This window comes from Myotis myotis, unplaced genomic scaffold, assembly GCF_014108235.1.
Source record: "Myotis myotis isolate mMyoMyo1 unplaced genomic scaffold, mMyoMyo1.p scaffold_m19_p_21, whole genome shotgun sequence".
Taxonomy (NCBI): Eukaryota; Metazoa; Chordata; class Mammalia; order Chiroptera; family Vespertilionidae; genus Myotis; species Myotis myotis.
In genome coordinates, this window is record NW_023416326.1 from 8,412,597 (window position 1) to 8,436,122 (window position 23,526).

The 23,526-nt window shown below is 47.2% G+C and overlaps 1 protein-coding gene and 1 long non-coding RNA gene across 3 annotated transcripts in view; one reads left to right on the plus strand and one right to left on the minus strand.

The window, feature by feature from the left end:
* Positions 1 to 3,564: 3,564 nt before the first annotated feature.
* Positions 3,565 to 20,363, minus strand: RRP15 (ribosomal RNA processing 15 homolog). 2 transcript variants are annotated; one of them, XR_004975056.1, is made up of 6 exons: positions 20,194 to 20,363; positions 16,708 to 16,982; positions 15,512 to 15,609; positions 12,853 to 13,054; positions 4,921 to 5,218; positions 3,565 to 4,784 (listed from the first exon to the last, which is right to left on the minus strand). XR_004975056.1 is itself a non-coding variant. In XM_036354971.1 (5 exons), the coding sequence occupies exons 1-5, from the start codon at positions 20,336 to 20,338 to the stop codon at positions 5,078 to 5,080; spliced, it is 861 nt and encodes a 286-aa protein (XP_036210864.1). In that variant the 5' UTR covers positions 20,339 to 20,363; the 3' UTR covers positions 3,565 to 5,077. The 2 variants fall into 2 exon arrangements, 1 of the variants encoding a protein (XP_036210864.1); XM_036354971.1 differs by having other exon boundaries at positions 3,565 to 5,218.
* Positions 20,364 to 20,429: 66 nt separating this feature from the next.
* The window catches only part of LOC118678844, a 73,793-nt gene continuing 70,696 nt past the window's right edge, over positions 20,430 to 23,526 (plus strand). Inside the window, exons 1-2 of the long non-coding RNA XR_004975048.1 lie at positions 20,430 to 20,489; positions 22,635 to 22,802. This is a non-coding gene — a long non-coding RNA (uncharacterized LOC118678844). The remainder of the gene's footprint in view (positions 20,490 to 22,634; positions 22,803 to 23,526) is intronic.

Here is a 23,526-nt window from a genome sequence, read left to right on the forward strand (position 1 = left end):
TCAGCCTGGCTGGCAATTGGGGCTCTTTGGGGCAGTCTCACCCAGTCCTGATTGGGGCCAATGAGGGCTGCCTGGCCGGGGAGGGACCATGGGAGGTTGGCCAGCTGAGAGGGACCACAGGAGGGCTTCCAGGGAGTGTCTGGGACATCTCACCCAGTCCCGATCAGCCAGACCCCAGCAGCAAGCTAACCTACCAGTTGGAGCATCTACCTTCTGGTGGTCAGTGTGTGTCTTAGTGACTGGTTGAGCGGTCGACCAAATGGTCAACCAATCAGCCGGACACTTAGCATATTAGGCTTTTATATATATATAGATATAGCTATTGTACAAAGACAAACGACATAGCAACAGCCCCAGTGTTATACTTGGTGCTGCTCAGCATGTCAGGGTGACTGTCTGGCTACCTCGCCATGTTTTGAGAGCTGATGTCAACCCCTTGTTGATGTCCACTCCGTGGACAGAAGATTGAAGTCTAGATATGCAGGCGCAAAGTGGCAACTGTCTGGTAGCCAGAAGGGGGATCAACAGCTGCGGGGCCACCCACGCATGAGGGCACAGCACTCAGCTGTCTCCCCATCCCGAGCCTGGCTGGTCCGGACCCCACACAAATTCGGGGTTCCTGCTTTGATGTGTATGAACCGATGGCATTAGAAATACAGGAGAGCCCAGCTGGTGTGGCTCAGTGGTTGAGCATAGACCTTTGAACCAGGAGGTCGATTCCTGGTCAGGGCACATGCCCGGGTTGTGGGCTTGATCCCCAGTGTGGGGTGTGAAGGAGGCAGTCAATTAATGATTCTCTCATTGGTATTTCTCTCTGCCTTCCTCTCTGAAATCAATCAATCAATCAATATATATATTTAAATGCAGGATGATTCAGGGGTTAGAGAAACTGTCATTTATATGAAAGTGGTTAACGGGCATCATTTTAAACTGGCTGCGCTAATAAAGAATAATACCCTCCGTGCTCTGTTTTCTGTGTTTTCCCCCCCAAATCTGCGTCCTCCATGTGCTCCAGCAAGATGTCGAGTGTGCGCTGGAACCGACTGGACCATCCGGCACTGCCCGGAAGGCGCTTCGTCCAAAGCAGGGGGATTACATTAGGATTCATCACGACTCTGTGTTTTGTTCAGTTTTGTTCAGTATCCATCGCTGCTCTAAATACCGCCTCGCTCAAACCTCCTCCCTCCTCCCAGGCTGTTCATCGACAGATTAACATCATCAAGTTTCAGATAAGCTCCCCAGGGAGCCTCCTTTTGCTGGGAGAGTGGAGTGGGGGGCAGGTGGGGTCGGGGGGACTCATGTATTCAGCTGGCCCTAGCTCAGCTCCTGTTTTCCTGGGAAAGGGGTGAGAGGGTCTTTGTAGGCACCGAGTCGCACTCTCTCCTGTTTTCAAGTTTTGCTCTTGCTGCCAATTGACCTCAAATAGTCTTCGCACTCATAATACCTGCAGGGCTGGCTCAACAGCTTCTCGACCTGTCACTCAGTACAGCTGACGTGAGTATCAGTCACTTTGACCCTAACGGGTGAATTTAAGGAAAGGGCAGGATGAATTTGGCTTCCCTCTGCAAAGTGTTCCCAAATAAAAATGAACATATCAAGAGAGTACCAAATAGTCATCTGCTCACAAGCCTCATTAAACGAGGACCCTTATTAACGCACAACTTGGATTCCATTATCTATATAATAAAAGCCTAATATGCAAATCAACCGAATTGCAGAATGACCCGTGGAATGACCAGCCACTATGACATGCACTGACTAGCAGGGGGCACTCAACACAGGAGCTGTCCCCAGCCCGCAGGCCCCAGGCCTGCCAAGGCGGGTGTCAGCGGGCCCCACCCCCAAGATCGCCCCACCAGTCACCCCACAGATCGGCCCTGATCGCTGGCCAGGCCTAGGAACCCAACTGTGCACAAATTTCGTGCATTAGGCCTCTAGTGTATTTTTTTTTTTTTTAAATATATTTTATTGATTTTTTACAGAGAGGAAGGGAGAGAGACAGAGAGTCAGAAACATCGATGAGAGAGAAACATCGATCAGCTGCCCCCTGCACATCTCCCACTGGGGACGTGCCCGCAACCCAGGTACATGCCCTTGACCGGAATCGAACCTGGGACCCTTCAGTCCGCAGGCCTACGCTCTATCCACTGAGCCAAACCGGTTTCGGCAGGCCTCTAGTGTATTAATAAAAACCTCTGATAACAAAAAAACACACAACACATATAGGGAGAAAAGAAAGGTGTCCAAAGGATGCCAAAGCATCAACTTATTTATTGGATCTCCTCCTGCCTCTTCTGCAGAAATATTTAAGTTCTCTGAAGATTCCTTTACAGCACCTTCTTAGGCCTCTTGATCCCCTTAGTTCCTAAGCAACAGTGTATTTCAGTTTGTCTCTGTTTCCCTTCACCCTGGGACTTTAGAGCTTCTCGTATTATTATATGTTGAAGTAGGACACCTACACCCTGTAGTCACACAGCTGTATAATTACGTCTCCTGTCCGCCAGGCCGGCGCAGGTGGCAGGACTCGTTGGGTTGGGGCCACTGTATTATTAAATATATTCACATGTGCAAAACCGTGATTAAAAAGCCCTAAGAGGTTTTCCAGAATCCAGACACTCCCTCTTCACCCACTTGTTGTAAAAGACACAAAATGCTTTGAAGAACTTGGGACTTACCCTCAAATAACCTCTCGGGCTTCCCACTGAGTCACTCCAGGCTCGAAGCACTAAAGGTGAGCCTTGGGGCTGTTCCGTCTCAGTGGTTGCCAAGGTGTCCTTTCCAAGTAGAATACTACTTGACCTAAGAGGGATTCGAGGTAAATCCAGGACTGCGACTCCAGGTTAAAGTGCTAAACTGCCAAGGTAACTGTTATTTTCCCTCGACGACTACGGTATTACCTCTGACTTGGAGGTATTACCTCTGACTTGGAGATTTCCATGCTGAAGAACAATGACCAATACTAAACAATGCCACATACTCACTCCCACCACCTAAACCTTCAGATAAGGAAGTAAGATAACTTCTAGTCACTAGTTGCCTGGTTACTATTTTGCATTGTTCCTTGTAAACAAAGGAAAATAACTTCTTTATTGCTATATTACTCTAAATAGTCACCAAAGATAACATCCAAGTATTGTTATATTTAGATAAATCGGGGGTGGGGATGGAAATGCAGTTCTTTCTTATTTCCCCCCTCAAAGAGCTCAAGGACAAGGTAGAAGAGGAACTAGATGCAGAACTGTTTATCTAATAGATGCCAGAAGGATTTAGATACTTAGGGTAGAGGTCTGTAAACCCTCACCTAAAGGTACAGTTTCTAAAATCACATGCTCGTCCTTAGATTCATATTCATATATGGTGGCATTTTGCTTAAATATTTTCTTTATAGCCTCTAACATGTACTTTTTTTTTGTAGTGGCAACTCAATTTTATTTTGGAATAAAATAAATTCTGAAAGAAAATCTGCAAATATGTTTTTCCTCACCTTCAGTTTGAAAATCTTGTTCATTTTTTTTTTTCTAAATTAACCTAAGCACTATACAATAAGTACATTCAAAAACAACGTTTTAATAATGACAAGTTATTTGTCAGTTTTACTCAGAATTTTTGCAAAGGTTCAGTATGATGCAGAAAGAGTAATAAAAAAATAAAGCGTAATTTTTAATTCTGGGGAGAAAACAGTATTTTGGTGCTATATATATATATTTTCCCCCCAAATCACCTATGTGTTAGGTTATATGGAACTGAATATTCACCTGCGTTAAGTTACAAGTGGATATTTAACCCTCCTCTGCTACTACTGAAGAATATTTGCTCACATTTATTTATATTGCCCTGACAAATGGCAGTCCTATCATTTAATAAGGCACTCAAGTTCAAAAGCTGGAACAAATACAAAAATGCATTTGAGCTTTGCTGGTTTAGTCACCTGATATCGTAGGTGTACACCTTCCTTTATGATAACAAATGCCAGGCCGTGGACTAATTTAACTTCAGTTATGCAATGCCTGCCACACTCACCGGCTGAAGAATATAAACATCCCTTCTCTAGCGGAGTTTGGGGAGGGCTCTCCTTCGGTGTTTAACAGAGCGAGTGTGTGCATGGGTAGCAGGAGGGACCCATCTGTACTACGCAAGATGGACACAGGGACAGAGCCTTTTTAAAAAAGGGAAGAGATCACATTTATTGAACAATTCCCCTACAGATTTAGATCTTAGGCCCAGTTTTACAGAAATTTTGGAACAACACTACAGTCTATCTTTGCATTCTCCTTTTACTTAACAGACCCCTTGTTAGTTAACTACGACCTCACTGGTCATCCAATCATGAGAGAGAATTGAAGGTAACTCACAGTGTCTCTCTCTCTCTCTCTCTCTCTCTCTCTCTCTCTCTCTCACACACACACACACACACGCACGGAACATGTCACATGTGCTTCCTAAGAAATGACACGAGAGCAAAGATAGCCCAACACTTAAAATAAATCTTAAGGCATTGTTTATGTACATTACTTAGCACATAAAAGTAATAGAAAAGTATAGATTTGACACGTTTCTTATATATTTGCCAGAATATCTAAAAAAATATAAAAGCATCACTCCAAATCAGAAATACTATAATTTAAAACTTTACTACCTACGTTTTCTCAATAGGTCACCAAAACAAACACCAACCTTCCCCCCACAAACTATAATGCACAGATCTGTAGGTGGAGAACATTAACGTTGAGTTCATTTTCATGATGAAGAACACTGCATTTCCGGAAACGCTGGTAGTACAATACCTGCGACAAGACACCAAAACCCAAGACCAACTTGTAACCAGTGATGGGCAAAAGGAGCCTCTCGCTGGACAAGTCGAAACATTTCTTTTCACAAATGTTTTGAGGGACATTTCTTTTTACAAATGCTTAAACTTACACACAGGTCGAACACGTAACTTTAACAAAGCTTATGTGAGAAGTGCAAGTCTTCTGGCTTCCTGACACACGGCATCCTGATGGTCCGCCAGCTTCCGGAGCGAGAAGTGTTTCTCTAGGAAGAACAGAGCCATGTCGCGGCGCCTCCTGCACGTCCACTATGTGTCGGAGTCGCTTCCCCCGCCCGGGCTGCTGCCATCCGGCCCGTCACTCTCTTTGTCCCAGTCCTTCATGGACGCTCCCATCATAAAGTCGTCTCGGAGGATGCTCCATCCTGGGCCCTCTTCTCTCGCTTCAGTCTGAGGACAATCACAGAAACACAATTAAATTCAAGAACCAATTTAATTGCAGGGAGACCGAGAGAGTCCATGTCACAAAGCACACTTCTCAGCAACAGGAGTGAAATCAAGACAAAGCATAGAGTGGCCTTATTCTTACACTGTAATCATATATGTACAAACAGCTAATAGAGCTATCTGCTAGCGAAAGAATCATGGAAGCAAACTTTTTTTTTTTTTTTTTTGCAATAGGGAGAAAATATAGTAAGATCTAGGTTTGGTATCAAAAATTTTTTAAATTTATCTTTATTGTTCTAAGTATTGCAGATGTGCCCCCTCCCCGACCCCCTTCCTCTGCACCCACCCCTCCCAGGCCTTCACCATATTGCTGTGTCCATGGACTATGCATTTAAGTTCCCCAGTTAATCTCTCCCACTCACCTTGCTACCCCACCTTCCCTCTCAGATTCCTCAGTCTGTTCCATGCTTTTATGTCTCTGCATCTAGTTTGTTCATTAGATCCCATACATGAGTGAGATCACGTGACATTTGTCTTTCTCTGACTGGCTTGTTTCACTCAGCATAATACTCTCCAGGTCCCTCCACGCTGTCTCAAAGGGTAAGAGATCCTTCTTTTTTGCTGCCACATTGTATTCCTTGGTATAAATGTACCACAAATATTTTATCCATTCATCTACTGATGGGCACTTGGGCTGTTTCCAGATCTTAGCTATTGTAAATTGCGCTGCTATGAACATAGGGGTGCATACATTCTTTCTGATTGGTGTTTCTAGTTTCTTGGAATATATTCCTAGAAGTGGGATCACTGGGTCATATGGCAGTTCCAATATTTAATTTTTTGAGGAAACGCCATACTGTCTTCCATAGTGGCTGCACCAGTCTGCATTCCCATCAGCAGTGTACTAGGGTTCCCTTTTCTCCACATCCTTGTCAGCACTTGTCATGTGTTGATTTGTTGATGGGAGCCATTCTGACAGGTGTAGGTGAAACCTCATTGTCATTTTAATTTGCATCTCGCTGATGATTAGTGACTTAGAGCATTTTTTCATCAGTCTCTTGGCCTTCTGTATGTCCCCCTTTGGAGAAGTACCTATTTAGGTCCAGAAAAGGCATCTCAAAACTGTCATTACTCACAGGTAACATGATATTGAACACAGAAAACCCTAAAGACTCTATCAAAAAACTATTAGAATCAAAATCATCAAAGTGTCTATACTACCCAAAGCAATCTACAGACTCAATGCAATCCCCATTAAAATAACAATGGCATATTTCACAGATCTAGAACAAACACTCCAAAATTTATATACAAAAAAAAAGATCTCAGATAGCAGCAACAATCTTGAAAAAGAACAAAGTTAGAGGATCACAATCCCAGATATGATATCAATTTTTAAAATCTTTTGACAAAACAATCTTATAATATTATTTCAAGTTCACTGATAATTTATTAGAAGACTTCTGGCAAATTATTTAAAGACAAATAGAAATTTAACGAAGGCCTTTTACCCAAAGTAAAGGAGAGAAAAGGAAACCAACTGGGCTAGGTTTTCATGGATTCTATCTCATTTAACGGCTGGTAGAATGAGAAACAAATGGTCTTTATTTGGGTTATGGTCTCACTGTCTGACCTAATCATGTAATAAGAAAGCCTAGTCACATGCTAAAATTACAAATGAGTGAGTGAGCAGGCAATAAGCAGAGGTAGACAGTTTGTTGTTTCTTCACAGGATTTATGTAAAACTACACACAGCTGAGCCTAAGACAGCCTCTCATTTCAGGTACAACAGCACCACCGTGTGGTGGTAACTGATACAATCCGTGCAGAACTACAAGCTCTGGGATTTCTTTCCCTCTCTCCGTAAGTATTTACTGAGAACCTGTATGTGTCTAGGGCTAGGCTCTGTTCAAAACAGAGTCCCCGTCTCCGTGAAGCTAAGAGTCACTGCTTTCCTATTTATTCCATCCACAGAAATACACAGCGCTGGACAAACCTCTCTAAATATGAAAGATCCCATACCTTTGGTTAGAACATACTATCTTCATGGGGGTCATAAACCATATAAAAAGGAATTTTTAAGAGAAACGATATTAAAGACATTTGCTGGGTTGCCAGGGTTTACTTATTCTGCTGCACTTCCCTTTTAAGAACACAGCCCGGAAAGTCATTCCATGTAGTCACAGGATGCGTCACAAAGAGGAAAGTGTCCCCCCGCCCCTCCTCCATCTCCCTGGGACCAAGGGATGAAACGGGGCTGACAGCACAGCATGCGAATGTCCGCCCAACTGCAGAACTGACTAGAGAGCCGGACAGTGCACTCGGTGCTAAAATAAACAACGTGAAGACACACAAACACCACATGTGCTGGTCCAAGAGCGACAGGAAGACCGCCCAGGGCCACCCCCGCAGGACAGCGATAAAGGAGGAAGGGCAGTTTTAACCCCTTGCCTGGCACACGCTGACACCGCCCGCCCCTCACTCCTACACACCCAACCCACTGCTCTGATTACAGTCAGCTACCCAACTGGACAGACGGCCATTTTCCCCGATGCAACCCGTGTTCTCTGCCGGTCTCCTCACCTCACATAAGAGAAAGAGCTGTTCCCAGTGAACACAGGTGCCCTTAGGAGCAGCAACTCTGACACCTCTCCTGCCAAATGCATCACTCACACTTTCAGTGAAATCCTAAAAAGCACACGTTTCCTTATCCAAATGTCTGACTGACGAGGAAAGGCTTGTCCTGGCACCGATGTCTGTGTTTACATGGGAATGCGCACCATCTCAATGGCAGCCTCCGTCTAGCTAACTACACCCAACATGCCATCCACATGTCACCAGCTGGAGCGGCGGACGCCCCATCACCGCCCGAGTGCAGAGTCCCACAGGAGAGCTCCCTGCCCGTTAGCGTCACAACAGAAAGGAGGGAGGGACGAGCAGGGACAAAACACTAAACGAGTCCCTATCCTTACCCTTGGGGATACGTTCCAAGACCCCCAGTGATGCCTGAAGCGGAAGCTCGCACTGAATTCTGTATGTACCGTTTCTATACCTATCCATGGCCAAGTGTAATTCATAAATCTGCCATAGTAAGAGACTAATGGTAACAATAATAAAACAGACCGTAACAGTGCACCGGAACAGAAGCTACGTGAATGTGCGCTCTCTCAACATCTCATTGTCCTGTACGCACCGCTCTTCTTCTAGATGGGAGACGACACAGGGCCTCCGTGATGAGATACAGGGGCGTGGACTTTTCCAGTGAATACCTTCCGGCTTCAGTTACCCTGGTAACTAAATCCATGGGAAGTGAAGCCATGGGTAAGGGGGTGGGGCACCACAGCAGTGGAGAGAGAGAAAGGAAGGTCAGTGGGCCAATGGGAAGAAGAGTTCGTTAATGGAAATGTCACGATCAATTGTCTCACCATCCTGGTCTGGAAAGACAATTACGGGTGTAAACGTGTACTTTAGGCAGGAAGATCCACAGCAGGATAAATTCAAAGCCCCCTGGCTTGTCCAGCCTGAAGGGGGACAGTGAAGCCAGGCTCTCTGGGAGCAGTGGGGTGTTTCTGCTCTGAGCAGTCAGGGGCAACGTGCTCTCCAGGTGTGGGCCCAGGCCAGACAAGGGCATCTCCATCACTTAGTAGAAATCCATTCTCCCGGGCTCCGTTCCTGCTGACCCAGAAACTCGGGCAGAGCCCAGCCATGGGCCTTATAAGCCCTCGAGGTCCTGATGGAGCGAAAGCCTGGGCCCACCAGGGTAAACATAACCTAAGACACAGCTAACCGTGCCGTAGGGGGCAGCCTACAGGGTCGCGCGCTCCGTGCCCACGGCAGCTGAACAGTGATACTGATTAGATGCAAAAACCTAATGAAAACCACATGAGGCAGGGAAACAAAATATTCGCCGCCCTCCTCGGCCTGGCTTTCCACAAATATTTCATTGAGATCACACAGCAGTCTGTGCCGATCTAGAAGACGAAGACAACGCTGAGAAATGTCCATCAGCTTCCACTTCAAGGTTCCAACACCCACGGGCAGCTACTGCCCAGAAGACGGAAGTGAGGCTTGGGATTCCTCATTGGTCTCACACCGAATAGTGACGAGCTTAACTGCACCCAGCTTTGAAGGGGAAAATTAGAGTCAAACCCTAAAAAAATAAACAACATAATCCATCTGCATTTCGCAATCAGCAATACTTGATTTCTTGGCTTTTACCCAGAATGTTCAATTTTCACTTTAATTTAGTTTCACCTAAATTAAAAAAGGTTCTGAACGCTGGCTAAATGCATCTTAATACCTTTGTTGTTGCAAACTTACAGTGTAAGCTCTCTGCAACTGTTGTTAGTAATCTCCCTGCCAACCATTAAAACCCACCTGAAAATTCTGCCTGAAGTGAGGGTACGAGGAGAATCCTTTATCTAAACTATTTGCAAAGATGGGAACATAAACAGCATGGTGGAGAAACCACTGAGAAACCCCTTTCCTGGGTGAGTAAAACCCTGCAAGTCACAGTCAGCTCAGCCGTAGCTTGAAATGGGGACAGAGCTCTAGGTCTAGGCCCCCCAAATCTAGTTTTACTATTTTGTAAGGATTATACATTACTAGACCAGACACACCTAAAACGAGAGAACATTCCAAATCTAAACACAAGCTTTATTGAACTATTAGAGAATTCTGGGGTCACCCAGTAATTCAGAAGTAGTCAGTTCCCTTTCAAATTGGATTCCCACCACAGCTTCATCTTTGACTACCATCTGGTGGGAACAATAAGAACGACACGTAAAGAACTCATTCTCAGGACACGTGTTTGCTGTGAGCTCAGCATGGCTCCAGCACCACCTGGGTTAAGTCCCGGGACCCTCACAGTTCAGGAGGTGGCTGTCACCACTGGAATGATGACCTGAGAACAGGTTAGAGGCTGACGCACAATGTGGGTGAGGGACCCAGAGGGCGGGCCAGTGGCCTGTGCCACTGTGTACAAAGCATCGTGCAACCCCATCAACATTCTCAACCGCCCACAACTCAAATTACTATTTTTTGAGCAAGAAACAGTAAAATACTCTTTTCAATTTTAAAAATGCACCACAGCCTGACCAGTGCGGCTCAGTAGCTGAGCAACAACCTATGAACCAGGAGGTCACGGTTTGATTCCCAGTCAGGATACGTGTCCAATTGCGGGCTCAATCCCATCGGGGGTGTGCAGGAGGCAGCCGATCAATGATTCTCCTCATTGATGTTTCTATCCTTCTCTCCCTCTCTGAAATCAATAAATATATATTTAAAAAAATGCATCCTAAGTGCAAACACGTGGTACACGACCCACTTTATGCAGGACAGTCAGGTTTTTAAAGGGCCTCAACCTCACTGGTGAGCATCCTCTGCGGGCAGCGGGCAGCTACTTCACAGAGAACAGTTCCTCAGAGAGGCCCAGCAGGTGCACGGCCCACCGTGAACTTTATTCTAAGGTAACTAAGGATTCCCACCGCCGCTCTGGAAGGGTCCTACGTCCTCCCCTGACCCACACTCCCCGAGTCAAATGCTGCAGGTGCCACCCTGCCCCACCGGCTCACGCTGCTCGCACCAGACACCGCCCCAGAGCAGCTGACCGGCCCCATTCGGAGGCGAGCACAATGGGAAACTGGCTTTCGCGCGTTCCCAGAGACAGCCATGCAATGCTAGCTCTCAGGCAAACTCGGAGTCTCCCTTTTGTCTAAACTCTAATCTATTTAGGCATTTGCCGTAAACAAACATTGAGCTGGATGATTTACAAAGCGGGGATTCCACGCATTCCTGCGAGAGCAGCTTTGATGTGAAAGCAGCCAGTTGCCATGCGAGGCAGGGGCAACCTGAGGACAGCACCGCTCTGCCCCTGCCTGCCGTCCACACCCCCCTCCATGGGAGAAGCAAGGCCCAGAGCTGCTGGGACCACCTGGGGGCCAGCGTGAGGCGCCCCCCCATTCCTAGCGTCCTGCTTGGGAGCAGGACTTCAGCCAGGCCATGAGCAGAGGACTGGACTCTTTAAAAGGAGATGGCAATTGGAGTCTAGCTCGCGTCACTAGGATCCCAAGAAGCCCGTATGCCACAGGCATTCCCACCCCTGAAAACCAGCTCTGAAGGATCACCTGGTTGCCATTTATGAGAAATGTATGCGGACAGAGCCCCTGAACTCACTTCTGTTTGACATTCTTCACAAAAACAGAAAAATAAATAAATACCTAGTCTCTCCCAGTAACTGATTTAACCGAGGGATTTTGACTGAAATGTGTTGCCCCACAATCCATCACTAAGAAAGCCCTTCCTAACAGAAACTGCCAGCACTTTCCTGTTCTGCGAAGTCCCGAGTGTGGTTTCCTGACAACAAAACAGAAGCTGACAGTGTCATGCGGGCCAGTTCAAAGCAATGAAGACCTCGCACACAGCCTGTAATTCAAGACATGACACAGTCAACGCTTTCCTATCAGCAGCCAATAGGGGCTCCTTCGAGGAATCCTACGGGCTGAACGCTGGGGCCCCAGGCTGTCCCTACAATCTGCTTCAAGAAGGTTGGCAGCGAGTTCCTCCGCCACGTGCAGGCAGCATATTGTAGGTTCTTCCCTGGAAAACTTTCAGGGCCCCAGAAGGAACAGGACAGGCCCTGCCAGTGGGCACCCCCCATGAAAGAACCAACGCCCCTCAATCCTGAGCTCAGCACCCAGAAGCCTCCGGGCTCACAGTGGATGGTCAACCAACTCTATCCACGTCACTCTTCAGTCTGAGTGGAGGGAGAGGGTCACCATGCAGACACAGGGCGTTTCTTTTCCCATTTCCCACCCGCTCCTCGTGCAAAGCGGCGGGGTCCCCCCCCAGTTCTCGGTGAAAGGTCACCAGTGAGAACACGCCTGCCTTCTTACCTGAAACGTGTAAATCCCCAAACACAGCTTTCACATGTGTGCACTTCCTTCTGACCAACACTAATTACATAGATCCACCATCTGGGCCCTTAAACTTGTCAAAATTAGGCAAAATGGCAACTAAATCAAGGAATTTGGAAAAACACCTCAACACTAGACTAGCATGCAATTCCTACATGCTCTTCCTGCCAGGGTTCTTTCCCCCAAAACACACACACACACACACACACACACACACACACACACACTGACGAAACTCTCACTTCCTGACTGAAGTTCTCGGTTGGCAACAGAAAGAAGCCAGCATGTATAACTATGTACTTTGCTTTACTTATTTCTTTTTAAAACAGTCCTCCTGAGATGAAAGCCCATTTCAGAACTTTCACCTGGTACATCATTACAAATGGAAACTATGGGGGCCCCGGTCAGAAAACCAGACCAGCTCAGCCGCGTCATGGTTCTGCTGCCAACATAATGGAAGCTGCATGTCCGTCTTCAGACAGGACAGGTACCTGAATCTAGTGGCCCCTGAGTTCTAAGAGCAGGGGAATGGCATCCATAACTGGCAATTCCCACACTGAATAAACCACCCTGAAACTTAAGAATCCACGTTTACTAGGCTGTGGGCATGTAATTGTAATAAAATCTGAAAAGCACTGTAATTCTACCGTGTGCCTTTTCACCCCCAGACGCGAGTGTGAAAGCTAAGAGGCTGATGCACTGAACTTGGTATAAAAGTCTCACCTGCTTGGCCTGTGAGCTCTTTCCGGTCGAACCTTTGTCGCTGGCACTTCCGTCCATGCCCCTCAGAACGCTGATGAAATCTTTCTTGGAAACGGTTGATATCAACTTCGCACGCTTCCTGATCGAGCTCCCGGCCTCCTTGACCTTCTCATCAACGTTCTTCTGATGTTTCTGGACGGCATTGAATAACTGCACCACACCCCTGGGGACCACACGGTGGCAGAACAATGTAGTTAACAGCGATGACACTAGACCAGCGGTCCCCAACCTCTCGGGCCTCACGGACCACCAGTGGTCCTCGCGCCACCGGTTGGCGACCACTGCTCCAGACTACAAACTCCGAGGATAGAAACAGTGTATTTGCACTGCTTAGGAGAGAGGCAAGCATTGAGCAGGCAAGCCGATGAAAACAGCTGACTGGTTAGATACTTCAGGAAAGTGATCACGCATTTCAATGAATGAATGGAAGTTTATGAACGCATTAATAGATGAACATATGTGGATTGATATGTGATCTGTTTTGTTTCAGTTCGGGTCTTTCTCTATCAACTTTTATGCAATCAGAACTAAGAATTACTTTTAACACCAGCACCCATTTCTCCAAGTGGGACTATATGCAGTTGGGGCTCTGCAGCGAGTAGGAGCACCTGATGCTAGGGAAGACTTTCTGGGTCTTCATTTCATTGGGAAAGGGTTAAAGTGACACCCAAGTAGCTCAAAAAGTAGTCAGCTACACTATTTGTAACTCTTAGGATATAAAACTAATCTTAAAACCCAATTTTTAAAAATATTTGAAGACTCAGTATGAAAAAGAATTTTAGAATCTCAATAATTGTTTTATATCGATAACATTGCAATAGTAATCATTAGAATGTACTGGGTAAAATCAACATGTTATTGAACTTAACTTCACCTCTTTTACTTATTCGGACAAATCTACATGACGTATGTGGCTCACGTTCTATTTCCACTGGGGCAGCACTGATTTAGACCATTCACATCCCTCCCAACTCTAAAATCCTGTAACCTGTTCATTTCCTGCTACGAGAATCACAGGGAGAGGCGATGCGCCACGGGCCTTACCACCCTGCGCCCTCTTGTTGGGTTTTTCACCAATTCGGGCCCTGACTGCTCTTTAGCCAGAACATTTCTCAGGGTTGTGTTTGCAGCACGCAACCTTGAGAAATGAGGTAACGTCTCCCCCAGACAAAGAGCAGGCTTGTTCCCATTCACCGTAAAAGCAAGAGCATTCCCCGCACAGCGTTCCCCTCCTGTAACATGAACCACTGCACGAGCAGGCGGCCACCGAGGGCACCTGCCCGGCCGTGGGGACAGGGGGAGCCAGTGGGAATGAGACGCTCGGCGACCACCTTTGCCGTGAGTAATGGAGTCCCGTGTCTCTGACCCAGAAGTCTCTTGTCTCCTGTCAGCATCCAGGAAACTCTAACAGGCGAGTTTAGGCTGCAAACAGGGCAAAATCCCATCCCCTCCCAGCAGGGCGGGACCAAGGTGAACAACGTGAGGTGCCCAGGACATAAAACTAAAGAGGCACTTACTCCCTGCACCAAACCTGCACTTTTCTAAGCTCTTCATTCAGTTCTCAGAGAAACCCTATGGGGAGGTATGATATTCTCCTGGTTTCACAGATAAATAAATGCGGAGACACAGAGGCATTAAGTAACAGGCCCAAGGGCACAGCTCGTCCGTCAGGCTGGAATCTGAACCTAGCAGACTGGCTCTCCCGCTCACACACTTAGCCATCACAAGATGCCTTAGAACAGCGGTTCTCAACCTGTGTGTCGCGACCCCTTTGGTGGGTCGAAGGACCCTTTCACAGGGATCGCCTAGGGCCATCAGAAAACACATATATAATTATATGTTGTTTTTGTGATTAATCACTATGCTCTAATTATGTTCAACTTGTAACAATGAAATTGGGGGTCACCACAACATGAGGACCTGTATTAAAGGGTCACGGCATTAGGAAGGTTGAGAACCACTGCATTAGAAAATGACCCAATAACGCAGGTGACTAGGCAGTTAACGTCAGTCCACTACACATAACTGCGATGTTCTTTAGGGAGGAACGAAAAGCTACCTCCGTGAACTTGCCCGACTCCCCTGTACCCTCTCCTGGGACCTTCCCCATCACCAGATGCACCTCGATTCTCAGGCGACGAGAACTCCTCCGGATGGGTCGGGCAAGGACCCCTCAGCGGCCACCAGATTCTACTTATCTGGACACACAGGGCATCAAATAAATGTGTGGTGCCAATGATAAAAAAGTGCAGACTGAAAGGGTAGCATGAAGCTGCTATAACGTGAAACCCACGCCATAAATATAACGCAAGATAACAAAAATCGCCAAGTGCCATAAATTTAGACACCAGCACGAGAGCCATGCAGTGAGTATTCTGATGACACTGTTCTCGCGACTACAAACAACATGATGTGAAATAGGGTCGTGCCGATCACACACTTAGCACATTGTACTCCTTCCCAAGAGGCCCACAGCCTCTGGCTGAACTCGGGAGCAGCAGGCTGGCTTACACACAGCCACTGGCTCTGAGAATCGAGTGTGTGTGTGTGTGTGTGTGGGTGTGTGTGTGGGGGGGGAGTGCAGTGTACTGAGGGCTTAAGGGCCACACCTCTGCCTTACCTCGTGGCGATCCTCTGCAGATTCCTCTCGGTGTCTTTGTCGGTGACCACATCTGGCTTGACCCTGCACATCATTTCCCACTCCCGCTTCTTATCGAGCTGTGTGACAGACAAGGTTAGGAAAGAACCTCAGGCATTTCGGAAGGGGCAGCACTCGACACGATCCTCCGAGAGGACAAAGGTCACCAACCATCCGGCTCGGTGTGTCTCGGGGACTTCGAAACACCCGCGCTTTAGGGGTTCCACACGGGAAGCCTGTGGTTAGCACTCAGCCTGGCATGTAAGAGGCACCGGGTGGGTTTCCGCCGGGCTGGCAGCGGGGCCCGGGACCAGGCAGGTGTGGGAGCTGTGGTTCTGATCCGCCCTCACCGATCAGAGGGGGCACCAGGAAGACCCCAAGCCCCCCTCCTGTAACCACAGTTTACACACTGTCGCTTTTTAGAAACGGGCCTCGCCAGCAGGCAGAAGGATGAAGACTCTGTATCAGCTTTTCAATGGACAGCGTCATATCCAGATGTAGCCTATTTACACAGCAGCTGCTTTCCTTTTCTGGAAGCATTGAAATCCACCTTTTACGGCACATCTGACCATCGTCCTGGCCACATGTGGCAACTTGGTCGCAAATTACAGCACACAGATTCTTTCCCACCATGCAGAAGCAGAAGGGGGCCCAGAAATAAGAAAACCCCACAGATAAAATAACCTAATTCAAAACCGCCTCTCCAGACCCCCTTTAATGCGTTACTCTAACGCCTATCATCAGAGATTTGCCCAAAGGTAGACTGAATTCAAGGCAATCTAGCAGCGAAATAGTCGGTTTTCAGAACTGCAACCAATCCCTAAGGACTTCGTCACAGATCTTTATTATAAAATAGGTTTTGGCAAAAAAGCAACTAATAGGATGATCAGCCCAGCACCTAATAAAGTTAGCACATGGCCAGCCTAATGGAATAAAAAGACAGGGGTCAGAGCCACATGGGTAGTTCCTTGATTTTAAAAGGATAAACTTCCTTGGAGTTTATATCTCTGTTGCTTTCCAGGTGATTATGAACAGAACCCTGGTTATCCAACCCCACAGACAACAAGCCCAACGCTGGAATGTTCATTGAGCAAACACTGCAGGGACAAGGCGGCCAGATAAGGCCTGAGAACCAGGCAGACACACAATCTAATCTCCAGAGCAGCCGGACGACATACCTGCTTCCTCTTCTCTAGTCTCTCCTGCTTTAACTTCTCCTTTTCCTTTTCCAGCTCTCTGTTTTTGACCAGGATGGTGGGTTTGCTCTTAGGGGTTTTCTTGTTCAGGATTTTAGCCATGGCGTCGGCCCAGCCCGAGCTGGTCCCCGCGGCGGCTCCAGCAGCATTTTCGCTGTCGTCGTCACAGGGTTCCAGCTCATCTTCATTGTCAGCCTCCGCTGCTTCGTCATCAGAAGAAAAGTGTCGCTTTTGTGACGCACGCCTTCCTGTGGAACCTAAGAGAAGGAACAGGTTAGACTCTGATGCTGGAGGCAGAGGTGGCCCTGTAACCGTTCTCCATCCGCCCCCATTCTCTGGGACAGTGACAAGTACCACAGCTGCGGGGACAGTGGAGAGCAGGGACAGTGGGACCCTCCACCCTGGCCGCCAGCCTCTGAAGGTCTGGCTCAGCCGTGTTGACAGGGGAGGCTGTAGGGTCACAGGAGCCAGGACCCAGGCAGCAAAAACCCCCCCAAAAAACAATAAAAAAAATCCAATCCCAGAAGTGGAACTGCTGGGTCATAAGGCAGCTCCATTTTTAAGTTTTTGAGGTAATTCCATACTGCTTTCCACAGTGGCCGCACCAATCTGCATGTGGAATCTAATGAACAAAATAAACTATCAAACAGAACAGAAACGGACTCATAGATAGAAAATAGACTGACAGCTGTCAGACGGGAGGAAGGCTGTGGGCCTGAGTGAAAAAGATGAAGGGATTAAGACCTAAGAACTAGGCAGACACACACAAAAACTCACGGACACAGAAAACAGCAGGGGGAATAAATGGTGATGGAAGACCTGGGGTGGTGAGCACACAACACAATATACAGATGATGTATTATAGAATTGTACACCTGAAACCTGTATAATTTTATTAACCAATGTCACCCCAATAAATTCAATTAAAATTTGTTTAAAAGAGAGAAATGATGGAAAGAGCTGACCTTTTAGCTGGTCGTTATAATACTCCCAATGTTGGCATTACCTTTGCACAATACCTTTATTTTTGAAGTGCTGACAACTCATGAAAAGGATGTAAAAAGTAAATATTTAATATAGTTCAAAAAATTTGTAACGTATTAGAAAACAGCCAATAAAAACACAGTAAGCATTTATCTAAATGTAAAGAACAGGATGGCTTAAAGGTTTATCAGTGAAGAATACGGGGTGATGAAAAGCAGAAGTCTTGACCAACTACAACACTGACATCTAGTGTTTTGTCCTGATGAATTCTCACACGAATCGCAGCACATTTCACGTTTTTTCAGCTGCACTGTAAAGGCGGCCAAAGGCTTCGCGATTGTGTAAGCCACTCCGACTCTCCACTTCTAAACGGACTATTTTCTTTGGTGTGTTTCCTCCCCAGCTTGGCTACCATAACACTCACATATGGGAACATGATACATCTGTGAAAAGTTTTCTAACGCCAGGTTATAAACCAGCACTCACCCCACCAATTAAAAAAAACAAACCAAAACCCAGAAGAAGTCACTAATGTCATAGTTTTTATTTTATTTATTTTTTTAAAAAGAAGCTTTAGCCCAGAAGATTTAAGCCAGGCATTCACTGCCGATGGAAATGATTTTTATGTAATTAAATGAAAAACGCCAATACAATGAGTTCTTCCAGCCACTAGAATGCAGGGCAGGGCCTACTGCTAGGATACCAAAGAGAATCACCATGCGGATCAGAAAGCAGAACTGGTTCTTAAAAGTATACTGCATCACATACAGGTGAGATTTTTTTTGTTTTCAACTAAGTAATCTTTATTTTATTTTTTTAAAAATTCTTTATTGTTTAAAGTATTACATATGCCTCCTTTTCTCCGCATTGAACTCTCCCCGGTCACTCCCACCCCCTAAAATAAGTGATCTTTAATAGCAGGAGGTAAGTGGATATAACCACAGGTCTCAGGGAACCAGATACGAAAAAAAAAAAAAAAAAAAATTCCTCTGAAGTCCTGTGCGTTATTTTAAACATTAACTCTAACCTGAAATTCTATTTTAAAACTGGAAATAAGGAAGGACTAGAGAACGCCAACATTGGAAGTATTATAACGCTACTGAGAATCACCAGGAGAGGCGATCCACCACAGGCCTGACCATCCTGCACACTTTTGTGGGTTTTTTTGAGAATTCGGGGCCCTCGGGGAGCAATAACCAAGGGTTCCAAGTAGACCTTTCTGCATTCCCGGGAAGCCTCCTGCACGCTTCAAACCTGGAGTTTTACGTTTTACTTCATTTTAATTCATGGCTAACATCTAGGGCAGGGCAGCAGACACTGGCATTTCTCATCTCCTCTCCCTTTCAAACTCGCCATCTGTCCCTGATCCCCAGATACATGGCCACAGGCCGGCAGGAGAGCGAGCCACTGACCTTATTCGCCTCTGGAACGGGGACCCAGTTTTTTCTTTTTGTTTTTTTTTTTAAAAAAAATTTATTTTATTGATTTATTTACAGAGAGGAAGGGAGAGAGATAGAGATTTAGAAACACCGATGAGAGAGAATCATCGATCAGCTGCCTCCTGCACATCCCCTACTGGGGATATGCCCGCAACCCAGGTACATGCCCTTGACCGGAATCGAACCCGGGACCCTTCAGTCCGCAGGCCGACGCTCTATCCACTGAGCCAAACCGGTTTCGGCGGGACCCAGTTTTAAGAAGCCTCCCAGCCCCTGGATATGATGCGCTGAGTCCTCAGGGAGGATGAGGGAGGAAAGGGGAAAAGAAAAAATCCTCCAAGTTTCTCTCCCTAAAGCAGTGGTTCTCAACCTTCCGGCCCTTTAAATACAGTTCCTCACGTTGTGACCCAACCATAAAATTACTTTCGTTGCTCCTTCATCACTGTCATGTTGCTACTGTGATGAATCGTCATGTAAATATCTGATATGCAGGATGGTCTTAGGCGACCCCTGTGAAAGGGTCTTTCGACCGCCAAAGGGGTCGCGACCCACAGGTTGAGAACCGCTGCGGCCTAAAGGCATCACACGCCTTGGAGGGTAAGATAGATCAGTTCAACCAACTGCAAAAGTGTGTGCAATGTTCTTCTCAAAGAAAGACAATGAAAAAAAGAGCGACCGTTTGGGGGTATCGTCCACAAAGCTGATACGCAAGTTTTTGTTTGCTTTTTTAAGGGTAGAGCAAGGGTTTGAACAAGAGACAAGAGAAGGGAGGAGGCCAAAGAAGTCAGATGCCGTAACCCCGGCCAATGCAGAGGCCGGATCAGCGCGTGCAGAACCAAACTCATCCCGATTGGGGCCAATGCTCTGTACGAAGATGGAAATTGCTATCGTAAAGGTCATGACTGTCATCCCAGCCATGTATTATAGGGCGCCCCGCGGGGGTGAAGTCCGGGCGGCTCGGAGCCAAGGCGCCGCATCCCCGGCTGCCCGCAAACTCCGCCCGGCCTTTGCTGCGATCGGCCACCGCCCCGCCGCGGCACGTTACCTCCCACGTCGGCAGCGTCTTGGCCCTCATCTTCCAGCTCCGATGCTGCAGCCTTGGCTACCGTTTTCATCTTCTTTTTCCTCTTGACGGCGTGTTTCAGCTTCTTCCCCGCACTCCCACGTGAGTCGCGCACGGCCGCGGCCATGTTTTCCCAACCGGAAGTGCCCCAGCAGAGCTGCGCCGGATGGGGAACGCGAGGAACCCGGGCCTCGAGTTCCGGCAACACAAGGTTCCGGGGCGGGGCCAACTAGCCCGGAAGTCGCGGCGGCAGCCTCAGGCTTGCATTGCAGAGAAAGGTCTGGCTCCCAATTGCAAAACGAATAATAGAATCTCGCGTTCCCCCCTCGGGTCCCGCGTGGTCAGGGATTCATCTCACTTTTCTGCCCCAGTGCGCGGGTCCCTCCTCCGCGGGGTGCTCCTCCTGCCTCCCTCCCGGGCCAGCTTAGCCCTAGCAGCGGTTCTCAACCTGTGGGTCGCGACCCCTTTGGCGGTCGAACGACCCTTTCACAGGGGTCGCCTAAGACCATCCTGCATATCAGATATTTACATGACGATTCATAACAGTAGCAACATTGCAGTTATGAAGTAGCAATGAAAATAATTTTATGGTTGGGTCACAACATGAGGAACTGTATTTAAAGGGCCAGAAGGTTGAGAAACACTTCGGGCCTAAGGTGAGCTAGTCACCTGCTGTTGCAGCCTCATGCACCCTCCAAGCAGCTGCCACAACCGAGCCCTAATTTCCTCCCTAAATTGTTGGCTCCTTGAAAGTAGGGACCATATCTCATTCTCCAGTTTATCCCCCATGGCCAGCAACGGGGTCTGGCCCACCTTGGGAGCCCTCAAACTATTTTTGGAAGGAAGAAAGGTAAGAATGAGTGAGTGAATGACAGAATACATCTATTGGTAAGGTTAATGAGCCAGACGGATAAGATTAATAAACCCTTGCATCGTGTTTTATTTATTTTAAAATATATCTTATTGATTTTTTACAGAGAGGAAGGGAGAGGGATAGAGAGTTAGAAACATCGATGAGAGAGAAACATGGATCAGCTGCCTCCTGCACGCCCCCTACTGGGGATGTGCCCGCAACCATGTGCAAGGTACATGGCCTTGACCGGAATCGAACCTGGGACCCTTGAGTCCGCAGGCCGACGCTCTATCCACTGAGCCGAACTGGTCAGGGTCTTGCATGTTCTAAAGCAGTGGTTCTCAATCTTGGCTGCACATTAGAATCACCTGGGAATCTTTTTAAAATCCTGATTTCTGGGCCTCTTCCTCCGGAAATTGTTTCTTTGTTTCTAATGTTGTGGCCTCACCCCATAACCAAGAAACAGAATTTTTTGTTGTTTCTGGAAGCCCATGCTGCCCGGTGTACACCTTTACCCGCCCTTGTGTGTTGGCCTTGAACCTGTGTCCTGCTGACTTTCCTATTTAGCCCTTTTTTTTTTGTCTGGTGATATGGAGTTCAAAACCACGTTGGGAAAGCATTGGAGAACACCATAGAGAAGAAGCAAAGTGAGAGAGAAAAATGACTACAGAGAAGAGGAGAGGGCCATGCATAGGAAACACCATTTATTAATATCATTTGGTCATCACCAGTCATGTTTAGAGCATTTGCTATCATAGTAGGATGGTTTATGTGGGGGGATTTACTATGATTAGTTACAATTTAAGAAATTGCTTGGTGGGAGAGGCGGGTGAGGTTGGTTGGTTTGTGACATATTCAAGTTTTTCTTTAAAAAAATAACAATAGGCTCCAGGTTTCCCTGCAGAAATCTGATTTTTCAGAAAGGGATTACTGCTAGCAAGTGAGATATTTCCATGTTAATTTATCTAATTGGCACAGTAAGTTGGGTACTAGTGTTCCCATTATACAGATGAGGAAACCGAGGCACAGGCAAGGTGAAATCATTGCTCAAGGTCATTCAGCCAGTAAGTGGCGGAATCATATTCAAACGTAAGCAAAACCGGCTCCAGAGTCTGTCGGTTCAGCCACTGGACAGGCTTGGGTTGTGCTGGCCTGTTTGCACTTTCACACTTAGCAAGGATGTCCTGAGAACAGACAATGGAAATTTCTGGCAAGCCCTGGGATTCATAAATTAGAAAGAAAAATACATCCTGGCCCTCACAATGAACTAAAATAATTGACAGGATGCAAATAGAATGGGCACCGAATGGCGGGAATAACGGATGTCACCCGTATACTCGTATGAGGATTTGTCCGGACACCCCTGTGCCAGTCACCAGCTTACTGCCTCTCAGCTGCACGTGCATCCTTTTTGGCTGCTCGGTGAAAGCACAGTGGACCCCTTTAAATATTTTCCCTCTGCCCGAACCCTCCGGATGTTCAGTTTTGTCAGCAGAGGGCACTGTAGTGACTCTAGTATAAGAAGAAGGAGCCTGCTTGCTGGTCACAGTGTGGGTCTTTCTGTCTGCAGGCTCCTGGGGCACAGGCGGCTTCCCCAGCCTCTGACTCCTGCAGTGGCCGGGGGTCCCCAGCGTCCAGGGGCCAGCAGCTTCCCCAGGCCACCCCCTTGGGCAGTTTCATCGCACAGAGCGCCTCGGGGACACCTGCGGGCGAACACCTTTCTCCGGCACCTGAAAAGGTATGAAATTTGTCAGATGTGCGCTCTGCTAACAGCAGGCGCTCATTATCCTACGGGCTACCTGTTTTTGAAACTACCTGTGGTCTAGCTCTCCTTTACATCCCACGTCTTACTAACTGTGGACATAGGGAGGGAGAAATCTAGAAGAGAAGCTGAATTTGTGTTATTTCAGCCCGTCTGGGCCTGTGAAAAACAATACTGTTGCTTCGCTCCCACCCAACCGACGCTAACGAGGAAAGCATGGGAGTCTTGAAATCCATGCTGGCAGGTGGAGTTGAGCGAAACTCAGGTTTTTCAGTTAACTCTGAGCTGTAACAAGTCCTGGGGCATCGGCCTCAGGAGTGGTGGACACGGAGCTTTAGTTTTTGCACCTGTTCTAACCTCGGAGCCTTTTACTCACGTGCGACCTGTGTTTGTTTGCGAACTGTAGGTAGAGCTAACTTAAAAGCTTGGTTTCATAAACATTTAGCCTCCCCTTTGCTCCCCCCCTCACCAAAATAAGGCACAGACCTGACCTCTCCAATAAGATCTGGACTTGGGTTGCGTGTGTGTTTGGCGGGGTTCGAGGGGGTGGCCTCTTGCTTGCGGTATGATGAAGACCCAGGCAGTGGCCTCATTATTCCTAACCAGACAGGGGCGATAATGTTTGATTGCCTCTTTATTTTTTTTAAATATATTTTTATTAATTACAGAGAGGAAGGGAGAGGAAGAGAGAGATAGAAAC